The sequence below is a fragment of the Myotis myotis genome, unplaced genomic scaffold (assembly GCF_014108235.1).
Source record: "Myotis myotis isolate mMyoMyo1 unplaced genomic scaffold, mMyoMyo1.p scaffold_m19_p_8, whole genome shotgun sequence".
NCBI classification, from domain to species: domain Eukaryota; kingdom Metazoa; phylum Chordata; class Mammalia; order Chiroptera; family Vespertilionidae; genus Myotis; species Myotis myotis.
This window is the reverse complement of record NW_023416390.1, coordinates 69,212,532-69,225,207: the sequence shown is the minus strand read 5'-3', so window position 1 is coordinate 69,225,207 and position 12,676 is coordinate 69,212,532. Positions and strand designations below refer to the sequence as shown.

Genomic DNA, 12,676 nt, shown 5'->3' with positions numbered 1-12,676 from the left:
AGTGAAATAGCTGTTGTCTTCACCTATGTGAAAAGGGAAAATAAAAGAGAGGTTGATGAATTCTGACGTTGCATATCGATAGTGTTCCTTTTCAATTTATCTAACACTATCAGGCAAATACTTAAGTTCTATATTTTCTACTAATCTATAATAATTAAAGCATAATATGCTAATTAGACTGGACAACCTTCCAGATGTAGCCAGGGCCGCCAGGGCTGAGCCCCTTGCACGAATTTTGTGCATCAGGCCTCTAGTATCTTATAGTTAGGTGCCTTAGTCTACTTGGCCTAATTAATGCTAATCCATGCACAACCCCCAATATTCTGTATCAAATGGCACATTCCAGTTTTTTAACTGCCCTATTGAACAAATTTTGGGTAGAGAATAATGACAGTTTTATAATTTTTTCTTTCTAAAAATACTCCCAATATATATTTTCTAGCCTCTGTCCCCTAAATGGAGGGAGTGCCCTCCCAGTTGATATTATCAGTGATACTGGTAGATCAGCAGAGCCCAGGGAATAAACTCCAGAACTCGTTTTCCTGCTGACATGGTCAAATGTGGACGGCTAAAACTATGTCAAAGCTTGGGAGAAAGTTCCTAAGGGAACCCATAGCTGAAATTCTCAGTCTGTCTCACCAATAATGCAGTTCCAGTCACAATGAGAAATAAATGCTTTCAGAAGTTTAAAACACTGTGAATCTGGAGAAAAAGATAATACATATTAATTGAGTTTTTCTTCCACCTGAACACCCTTCTCATCTTTGTAAATACATACTTGGATGTGAATTAGGTAATTAAAAATGTTACCTAAGACCGCTTGCTGCCTCCCTGACTTGCTTCCCTTCCAAGTCTTTCTCAGGCTCAGGCCTGATGATTAGAGAGCCGTTGATTTCAAGTGCAAATTTTTTTAATTAATTTTTTATTGTTTAAAGTATTACAAATACTAGTAGTAGTACATATGTCTCCTTTTCCCCCCATTAACCTCTCCCCAGCCTCCCCTACCCCCCAGCACATGCCCTTACCCCTTAGTTATTTGACAAAAAAAAAAAATCTCTATCCCAGAGTAATCATGATCTTCATCTTAATCTAGGTGCTGTCATTTACTATGTGACTTTGATCAAGTTATTCAATCTTTCTTTAGGCTTATTTTGTTCATCTGAAAAAATTCATCTGAAAATTTTCTTTCACACCTGAAAAAGAAAAAAAAATGATAGTTAGAATATTCCTAATATATATCAAAGTTACAGTGATTTAAACAGTGAGTACTAGTTTAGAATACACACATAATTATCACCAGAATAGGATGTATCTGGTGTGTGTGTCTGTAAGTGTAGAAAACTGCATGAGAACGTGGCATCCCAAATCAATGGAGAATGGATCATCTCTCAACAAATGTTTTGGGGAGATTAGCTAGCTATGGAGAAAATTAACTTAGATTACCATCACATTTCACACAATAAGATATATTTAAGATGAATTAGAGGATGTGAAAATGAAATCATTAAAGAAAAACTAGGAGAAAGCATTGACATTTACCTGATCTCTAAAAATTAATTCTATAATAACAAAACAAAATAGAATTTCTCAAAGAAATAGTGCTAGATATGACCACATAAACATATAAATAAATAAAATTAAGAAACAAAATCCTTGGGAGAATGTAAGTACAACAAAAAGAATGAAGTGTCATGCTTCCTAATACATAAAAATTCAAAAAGCTACATGTGTAAGATGTTCATTGTAGCATTGTCTGTAATAGCAAAGTATTAGAAGCAATGAAAGAGTCCACCAGCAAGACAATGGTTAAATAAATTAAGGTATTTCCATACTATAAAATGTAACAACTTTTTTTAAAGGTTGAGATATTTTTATATGTATGGACTTGGAAAAATGCCTACAATATATACTTAAAGGGAAAGTAGCATTTAATGTACTTTTTAATCTCAATTTTTAGAAGGAAAAAATATATAAGATAAGTAGATGGATAGATAGATAGGAAAATATCCAGAAGGCACACCCATCTGTTAATTATAGTTAACATGAAGGAGTTTTAATGGGAAACAAGAGGAGTTTACTTTTTTACTTTGCATACCCCTGATTGGTACATTTTTCAAAGATTATGTATTAGTTTTATCATCTATAATAATCTATAGTAATAAAAGCATAATATGCTAATTATACCAGATGCCCTTCTCTGTGTGCCGGAGGGAAGCTGGTGCCGGCAGCTGGGGGAAGGAAGGCCTACTCTTGCACGAATTTCATGGATTGGGCCTCTAGTACAAAATAAATAAATGGATTAAACAAACAATCTGATACACACTCAGGTGGAGAGGGGCAAAGGGTATGGACAGTCATTCACAGAAGAGAAAATCCGCATGAATGCTTTTTTTTTGCTTTTTCCCCATTTCCTAACTTCGAAGAATCCTAAGTCCAAAGAATGACAGACCATTTTTTCCCTATCAAATTGACAATTATTTTAAAAAGAATAATACCAAATGATAATAATGATAACAGGATCACATGGTCCTTGCAGTGCAATGTGTTAACATATCTCGTGTTGTCGTGTTTTAAAAATAGAAGAGCCATAACTTAGTGACCTAGCGTGAGTTCTCGGTGCGGTCCCAGCCCAGCAGCATCATCACCTGGGACGCGTGAGGAATGCAGATCCTCACGTACCTCCCCGACTTGCTGAATCAGAATTCTGGGGACAGAGCCCAGCAACTGTGTTTCAATATGGCTTCCGGTTATTCTCATGAGCAGTGAAGTCTGGGCCGCAGTGATCTAGCTGTTACATTTCTACTGTTTTATCCTGTTTCAGGGTTTTTCAGCAGCAGCAGTATTGACATTTTGGGCTGGCTAGGCCTTTGTTGTGGGGAGCTGTCCTGCGCATCGCAGAATGCAAGCGGCATCCTAGAATTCGAGCAGCATCCTCTGCTTCTACCCACTGGATGACAGCAGCAACCCCCCACCCAGGCATGACAATCCCAAATGTCTACAGCAATTGCCAAATGCCTCATGGGGGTGGCAAAATTGCCCCTGGTTGGGAAACGCTGTCTAGAGAAATGCTCCAAAATGTGGAGGAAGAGTACATGGAAAGATTTTTTTTAATATATCAATTTCATTTATATTAAGAAATCATAAGGTGCAACCCACTAGGTCCCATATAAGGTAATGAGTAAATAATAAATATTACATATACAAGATAAAAGGGAAAAGTGCTTGATACAGAATCATATAGAAAGGATTTTTTTGGAATATGTTTGTAAATAAAGTCTTTATTTATACATGTAGAACCCCTAAGTGCTGGCAAGGTCATTCTTCTGGACAAAACCCACGAATGAATTCACAAATCCATACCAAGGCCCATAAGTTCCCCCAAAGCCTCTCCTTCCTCCTTCGCCTCATTCCCAGCCTCCAGCCATCCTATCCTCCTCTCTATTCCTAGATCCACCACAGACAACTTCACCACTGGGGCTTTCTGCCTACTCTTCCCTGCTCCGAGTTCTCCTTCCCCTGGTGACCATGGAAGCAGGTCTCCGCCCAGTGTCCTTCCTTAGGAAGGGCTCTTTGGTGCTCAGTGCCTTCAGGGCTATATTATCTGCAACCAGCCAGGCCCCACCCAGGATAAGTAAACAAGCATCTCTGGGAGGGATTTGAAGACATTCTCTTGAATTGAACGTAATCAGAAAAAAAGAAATGAAAGTTGACTTTTAAATCTTTCAAAATTGTGAAAGAGTTGAAGCATAGTGATTAGTACATAATAGATATTCAACAAATAATTATAACTCATAGTGTTTCTTTATGATATTACCTACTATTTAAAGGATTTGGCTGTAATAACCCACTTTATCAATGGTTGTTGTCACATTATAGCATACATATTCCAACTGGAAATAAGTCATTTTGAAATTCATAGGCTATTCATTCTTATTACCTTGTCATTCCTTCTATCTTATTAAATATTCTGAATGTTGCTTTAAAAGATACTTTAGAAGCTCCCTATAATGTCCAATCAATAAAAATATGAAACAAGTGAATAATTGAAAATGTTCAATCTTCTACATTGAAATCTGTGCAAAGGGAAAGGGTACTTAATAAATATAAAGAATAAGGCCATGTCAGCTATGAATATGCAATTGCCTTTAAAGCTCCTTTTCCATAATGTGCTTTGAGAGAATTATATATACTTGGCTTTAAAGATTATTGAAAAGCAAAAATGTACAAATATAGCAGTAATTCCTGTTTCAGAGGATAGTTTTTAACTTGTTTAGAAAATTAATAATAATAGTAAGACATTTAAATCTAAATGGAAAGGCTTTACAATTAAATTAAACCGTTTTATTTAAAAATTAGCATATACCAAGGGCTGAATTTCCAATGAATGACCACCTTGAAACACATGTTAAATGGGAAATCATTGGTGAATGCACTCTTCTGCTTTGACAATATTTGAAAATATTTCTGACATAGAGCCATAACTTTAAGGGAGAAAGTGAAATTCTTGCTAATTCATACACACACACACACACACACACACACACACACACACATACACACAGTGGTATAGTTTGTGTACATTGAGGATAAGCAAGTATATGGTTAACATAAATTTCCCCCAAAGTAGCTATAGCACATAGGAAAAATAAGTTGAGCACACTGAAAATTTATTTTATTTTTAACAGCCTTTGTCACTTAAGTGGTCAAAGTCACAGCATTTCACATATAGTGGCTGGTGACCTGATGGTAGGAGTACATTTACCACCACACTTTCCCCATTCAAGTTAAAGCACCTTCAAGTTATGTGTGTTGGACAGTCCCAGCATTACAGAGAAAGGGAAGGGAGCACTTTTAATACACTTCCAATAACTTGAGAGTTGTCCTGCAGGCAATTATGTGGCTTTCAATTTCCTTTGCAAGTCATTAATGGTAAAAGCAAACACAAACTTAAAAGGAAGTTTGCATCCATATATCTGCTTAGAGCTGGACTGTTATTAAATGCTTTGGTCTTCTTAATTCAGCGTTAATTCTGAGTTTTCTAGTAAAGCTGTCTTTCAGTTTGAGCCATTTGGCTGTAATTTTAAGCAACCAAGAAATTTCTTTGAGTTAGCAATTCAGCTCACTCTTGGAAAAACTTACCCAGCATAAGGCTGCGAGGATTTTTTTGTCTGGGGTCCAACATCTGTAGCACTGGATTATAGATTGTTTCTAAAATAATCTTAAATTGATGGATCATTGCTCCCTCCATTTGGACTCTGCAAAAAGTAGCTCTGGCATTTCCTCTCCTTTTTATGCTGTAAACTGTATATCATCCTTTTAAGCTCTTGCCAGAAAAATGAATTCTTACCCACTTCAAGATTTTATAAACTTGAATTTTACTTAGCAGTATAAGAATTCCTTTTACTATGAATATATATCAAGTGCTATTTCATGAACAAATTCATAAAATCATAATTATTTTTGTCAGGCTATTTTAAACTAAACAGTATTAATAAATAGCCCTTTTCAAGAGTTGCTCTTTGGGGTCTTTTTCCTATTAGTCAAGTGTTCACAGGCACTAAACGTTGAGCTCTTCACGTTGTTTAGAATCAGGTATCTTTGCTCTAAGGATTTCTTAGGAGTAAATTAATGGTAAGTAAACAAACATGTAGAAGAATTTCCAAATATTGATCTAAAGTCCAAATGTTTTTGCACCTTCTTACCCATCCATCAACTCACTGTATTTCACTGTATGTGCATCTCTCAGCCATGTCTTTGCCCTCACTTTTCTCCCTCAGATGTGTTCTTTTGCTTCTTAGATTTTTGATTTTTTATTTATTTTTTTTTTGGGGGGGGGGATCATGGTAGCGGAGTGTCCTTTCTTTGCTGAAATCAGGTTAATTGCATATCAAAATTTACAACACTGCCATAGAGTCTAAGGCCTAATGAAAGCTAAGCCCTGCCAGAGGGCTGGAACTCTCCAGAGCGTGCCAGAGCCTGACCTCTTTGAGTTAGCTACTCCATAGTTCTGAAGCCAGGGTGCCATAGGAAAGGGTAAAATCCAGAGCATTTTCAGACTTATTTAATAGGTCCTTAGCCAAGCAACTAGAGCAATATTTTTTTTAATATGGCTCCTCCTTGTCACTCAGGAGAATCTACAACATTCAAGCAAGTTAGGGAACACAGGAGTCACACAAAGGTAAACAAAGATACTTTCTGCAGGACTTGTCAGAGCCTTTATTATGGAGTATGAATTTTTAAGAAAAAAAAAATGGCACACAGCTTCCTTCAAACATATTTTACTCTGGAGTGCTATTTTTATGAAATCTATCACAGAAATGGTGTTTTGCAAAACTCACTTTCATGAAAGCCAGACCCCTAGTATTTGGTTTCTAAATCAGACTCCCCCTCCACCTCCAATAATACAACCCAACTTTATTTTAAGCAACTGGAAATACAACTTACTCTATTTGACAGTTTTCCACCTTAGATACTAAATTGAATTTTTTTCGTCATGCAGTGCTTTTATTTCTTTCAATAGCCTCTGTTTCTTCTCTACAATGTTTTACTAGTAAAAATCTTTTGAAATAATGGCACTTGCATTCTAAGCTGATCCGCCCAGTGAGAATAGAATTATGATATCCATTGATTTGTGGCACACAAAAAAATACACCCAAAACTAAGATTTAAATAATTTTGTAGGATAGTATTCCACCTATTTTTTTAAACAGGGGTTGACTTCCTATGCGGTCCTAAATCAACCACTTAACTATTTAAGAGTCTATTGAAGTAGAAAGTAGGTAAGTTCACATTTGAGTAATGAAGTTTATAATAGTAGCTTTAATATGTTTTCCTAGACATCCCCCATGTCTATTTCCACTGTCTATTAAAAAGGGATGTAATCTAATTTAAATGTTACTTTGAGAATATATATAGCCTATCTACATGAATCATATAGTTTAATAGTTGGTAACTTCCTCCCCAAATTAGTCTTTATAATTAGCATCTTTTCTAACCTAAAGATTGATTAATTTCTCAATACACCAACTACTAGTTAGTTGATATTTATATATTATACACCCACAAGCAAACACACATTTTGTAACAGTGAATAAGCAAGACAGCTTATATTTTACACAATACATATGCACATTTTCTTTTTTTTTTCCCTAAATACATTTGATTTTTCTAAGAGTTATTACAAGTAACTTGATTTTCCCAACTTAGGAAACAATTCCAACCTAAGAATTTAACCTTCAGTAATGCAAATATAACAAAAATACAAACTATATGTTATTTAGTAAACTCTACTTATAACAACGTTATTTTAAAGTATTCATAAGTTAAAGCTGGTTTTATTTAAATTGATTAAGTGTGTAGAGAAATTGACACAAATGATACAGGTTTGAGATGGAATAATTGTTCCATGTATACATGTGCATAAAAGCACAAAGTAAATATGTCCACAGAAATCTTAGAAAACTGACGCACTGGCAGAAATCCGCTGCATGGATTCTCTTCCATGACCTGCCAGCCAAGATGAGAACCCTTTCCCCAAGGGGGCTATGACATGCAGCTCTAGCCTCTTGCTGGCCATCCTTGTTAAACTCGATTTTGGTTTCCTCCTCTAGCTTTGGCCAGACCTTTGCTGAGAAGGAAAAAACATAAATATCTCTAGAGAAATTGAAAAAGGTCTAATCCCATTTCAGCCTTCTCTCTCCCCCAGTGATTTGGGTCCCACATGCTGCATCTGTCTGGTATGCTCCAGAGAGCTAAATTACCTCTTCACGCCTCCACTCACCCAAGTTCCTCCAGATGCCACGGACTCTCCCAGCTTCTACCCCCATAACCTCCTCACCGCCACGACTGCCCCTCCAACAGTGAGCTCTTGGACCTCCCTTGATTTCTAGCCTCACCCTTGTGAGTTTGGAGCAGTCTGTCTCCCAGCTATCCCAAATCTCCCTGTTTCTGCTGCCAACGAAATTATAGCCATTATTTAGTAGAAAATATATTTTTAGTCCTCAGTCTATCCTTACGTTGTCCCTTTCTCCTGGACTCCGGGTCCTAACGTTTTTCTACCCTGTTGGCCAAGATGCTTTATATCAGCCAAGATGCTTCAAACTACCAATGCTCTCTTGCTTTTGATTCTACCTTCTCCATGCCCTTTGACCTCTTAGCCCTGTCTCTGCTATATAAATCTCATCAACTTTGACCTTTCTACCAAAGAGCGATGTTGTTAAAGCAACTTTTACCTAATTAATTGATTGGTTAGTTATGTTATCTCTCTACATATTTACCTTTAACAATTTGTGCGTGTGAGTGTGTGTGTGTGTGTGTGTGTGTGTGTGTGTGTGAGTGTGGTGGAGTCACTGAAGGAATTGGTATCATAAAATGGTATTAATTTATAACCAAAAGAGAAAACCTGTTTTCCTTCACCGTGAATCTTACTAATAACTTGTATAATAAAGAGGTCTGGGAGAAGCTCAAGAGAGTTCTTAAATCAAGGTGAATAGGTGTGTTAAAGGGAAGCAAAGGCCCACTCCATTTGCCCCTACTTCAGGGTAGGAGGATGTTAAAATCATTCTAATGACTTTTGGTAAATGTAGCAGCAATATGGCATATTTTCTTTTTGTAATTTATCTTTATAGTTGAAAGTATTACAGATGTCCCTTTCTTTCTCCCCCCATTGATCCCCTCCTCCCCATTCAAGCTCCATCCCCAGGCCTTTACCACACTATTGTCCGTGTCTATAGGTTATGCATATATGCATATAAATTATTTGGTTAATATCTTCCCCCTCCCCTTCCCTCTGAAACAACAAGGATGGACCTAGAGAGTATTATGCTAAGTGAAATAAGCCAGTCAGAGAAAGACAAATATGATATGATCTCACTTATACGTAGCATAGTTTCTTATATTCCAAAGGAAACTTTAAACTTGAAGTCTACTATAGTTCACTATACAATAAAAATATGGCAATCTCTTCCAGATATGTAGCCATGGCCAATAGTACTCACAAGTATAAATGCTCTCCATTTATAAAAAGAAGGCAAGATGTCTTGAATATTCAGTCCAGACTTAAGGGTCATTTTGCCCATAGTAAATCTATTGTAACCAACCTGTCCATCACAATACTATAATGAAGAATAAAACTTCAGACCCTCGAATGGAATTATCTAATAATCATGTGGAGGATGGCAAAGTGAAAAATCAGCCCATTTATTAATCATAGGCGTCATTAGCACACACCACAGCGATGAAGTTTCCACATGCACTGGAACCAGGCTACCTGGATTTGAACCTCAGGTCCCTGTGACATCAGACACTTCACGACCCTTGGCCTCATTTGTAAAATGGGATTAATAATACAAGCTACCTCATGGGAGTGTTGTGAGGAATAAATGAGATAATAGCATTGTTTAGAACAATACTTGGTTATTATTGATATCGACCAGGTCAAGGACATTTTGTTCACCATGATCTTGTGCTGTGGGGAGCCACAAATGGATGGCTTTGGTCCTTCTCGATCTTTCTCAGGAGAGAGAAGGCATAGCCTTTAGGTCACAGAAGTGGTACCTTAGAGAGTTAGGTTTGTGAAAGGATGGAAATCGAGGAAGGCTTCCTGTCTCCTCTGACTGGCGCCTGTGCAGGCCCACTGCTTATAGGCCCTTCAAAGGCTGAATCCTAGTAAATCTCCACAGTAATTTTTGCTGTCTAGTTTATTCACATGTTTATTTCACAAATATTCATAGAGTACCCACAATGGCTAGTTACCAAGGGGATAAAAAGTTGTACATGGCAATGAATTCTTCCCCCAAAGTCATCAGTTCTGTTTCCATACAGTAAAGCATAAAGAGTAGAAGATAAAATAGTTGTGGTTGACATAGTTTTTCTGCAAACTGAAAAAATTTTGCTTATGTTGCATTCCCTGTTTTGCCAAAGCCAGTCAGCACCCTTACTTTCCTTCTTTAAACTGAAATTTAATTTTTTCAGAAATAAAAAAACACGGAACTTTATCATTCAAAAGTAGCTACAATTTTACTTCAAACTCCAATGGAATTTTTTTTCTCTTTCCTTCTCTCTCTCTCTTCACAGAATAGTGGCCAAAGCCTCCAAGAACCTCATGTCCACCCAGAGCTTAGGGATTGTATTTGGACCCACCCTTCTGCGAGCTGAGAATGAGACGGGGAACATGGCGATACACATGGTCTACCAGAACCAGATAGCTGAGCTCATGCTGGGCGAGTACAAGAAGATCTTCGGCTCGGAGGAAGACTGACAGACAAGACAAGCTACTGAGTATGTTCACATCTGTCTCGATGCCTAATATTTTTACATTTCTGTAAACATATTTCTGAAATATTTTTTTTCCTTTCAAGCAACAGATGCCTCATTTTGTGAAAACTTAATGATGATTTTGTGTTTAAGTTCCAAACATTTGAATAAAATAGTTGACAATATTTGCCTATACGTGTTCTGCATTAACCCCTTCAGTGCTCTTATGGAGAGGATAGCACATATCCAAAGAAATCATTTTAATGCTGCTCCCAGGCACTGGGTGTGTGCTTTTTTGCGTGTGGATATGTGAGTGAGTGAGTGAGTGAGTGAGTGAGTGAGTGAGGTTGAGAGCGACCCTTCTCCTTACCTGGCTGCCTTGTGCATGCTCCCACACTCCTACTTCCATGTGAGAAGAACCAAAACATGAGGGGAGGCAGAAATTAATAATTTTTAAATAGAACAAAGGAGATCAGGTTCGTAATGAAAATAGACATATTGCATTCATTGCTCAAGAACATTTTTGTATGTGTAAATATAGTCTGATTATCCTTGGTGCTATGTAGTGGAATGTATAAATTCTTGTTGAATGGAATTTTTTTCTGAAGACAAATGACAGTTCAAAACATTTGCCATTGGATATGCTCTTTATATATACTATTTGCAGTCCCATAAACACACTGTCTTATAAATTAGAGGCAAAATTAGTGCCCTGCAATTTTGGTCTTTATATTATACAGGAATTGCACGACTGCTCATTTTTAATGTCAGCATCCATTTTGAAGCTTCATCAAACTGTATATCCTCCCTTGCCCTGGCTATGCCATTTTATGTAGGATTTTTATTATGCTTCTGAGGATGCTTTATTGGTGAATTACATTAAATCAATCTCGAAAAAAAAACTTTTTTAGAAGGCATTTTTTCAAATGCCCTAAGAATTCCTTGACTAGACTTGGATTGCGTTCTCCATTTGATGGTTAGTTTCCCTTGTCATAGATAAACAAAAGGATAACTGTCTAGAATGTAGCAAACATTGTTTTCTTTTGAAAAGTATGTTCTAGCTGAACACATCTCAGACCCAGCTTTGTGAATATCGTCTGCGGATAAAAATGTAGACTTATGTTTGACAGCGTTTTAATCAAATTCAAACGGAATAAATAAAACTAATCCAGTGCGATAAAGAATAAGTCTAGTTATCGATTTGTTCATAAAATGAAAAATAAAGCATGTAAATAAAACGCGCGAAGCACGAATCCAAGAGCAAACACTTACAGCAATAATGAGCTCAGCGGCATAGGCTGCCTGCATGGATGGAGTATTCGGCAAAGACAGTCTGCTCAAGGGACAGCCGGAGGTACAGGCGGCTCCGGCAGCCACAGAACTGCCTGCAGCGGAGGGAGAGACTTCCCCTGCCCTCCTGAATGTCTTCATTTTGGCAATGGCACCAGTGAGTCAGCTTGTGGCCAAGAACAGAGAAACAACCACAATAAATGCTAACGCATGGTTTTATCAAGCGGGGCATATACACATACCACAAAGCCAAGGAAAATCACATGAGGCAGAACCCCATTATCTAAAGTCACTGGTAACAGCCTGGCCAGTGTGCCTCAGTGGTTGAGCCTCAACCCATGAACCAGGAGGTCATGGTTTGATTCCTGGTTAGGGCACATGCCTGGGTTTCTGGCTCCATCCCTAATAGGAGTCAGACAATCAATGATTCTCTCTCATCACTGATCTTTCTCTCTCTCTCTCTCTCTCACTCTCCCCCACCCCTCTCCTTTCCTTCCTTTCTAAAATCAATAAAAAACATATTTTAAAGTCATCGGTAACAGGAAGCTAACAGACCTGCCAGCTTTAAGCTCTTCTTATATTTGAAGTTGTACTTATGCCTTTCAGAAAAACAAGGAGCCATGGAACAAGAGTTTCTGGCATTCTATTTCAAGTCCTCATTTCCGTGACAGTCCATAGTCTCAATTATGTCTTCTCCAAGACTTTAATTGCTTCTCTTTTCCAAAGGGAGAGGTTCCCAGAATTAAAATCTTATCCCTTCACGTGTCCATCTTTAAAGTCATTCTGGGAGCATCAGCCAGAGGAAGCAGCACCAACAGCCAAAGAGAAGTGGCACTACCTGCTCTGAGCAGGGACTCCCAGCCCCTCGTCTCCACAGCTTTCCAGATTTATAATCTTCAAACGCATCAGCTTCTTGATTTTCAATCTGATGGGATTTAGCCGGATTCAAACCCCAGCTGTGCCCTGTCCCTGCCTGCTAAGGGCCTTTAATCAGAGGCTGTGCTTCCTCTCTGGGAAAAGACTATTCCACGGTGCAGAGCCAAAGTGCCCATCACAGGGCCTGACATATGCACACTAAAGGCATAAAGAGGCTTAGACCAAAAGGTCATTAGATTCCATAACGTCTCAAAGA

General features: G+C 37.7%; 1 protein-coding gene across 1 annotated transcript in view; it reads left to right on the top strand.

The window, feature by feature from the left end:
* ARHGAP15 (Rho GTPase activating protein 15) overlaps positions 1 to 10,439 on the top strand; it is a 666,367-nt gene extending 655,928 nt beyond the window's left edge. The window contains exon 14 of the mRNA XM_036320866.1: positions 10,075 to 10,439. Coding sequence (XP_036176759.1) covers positions 10,075 to 10,258 — 184 coding nt within the window. The 3' untranslated portion in view covers positions 10,259 to 10,439. The remainder of the gene's footprint in view (positions 1 to 10,074) is intronic.
* Positions 10,440 to 12,676: the final 2,237 nt, after the last annotated feature.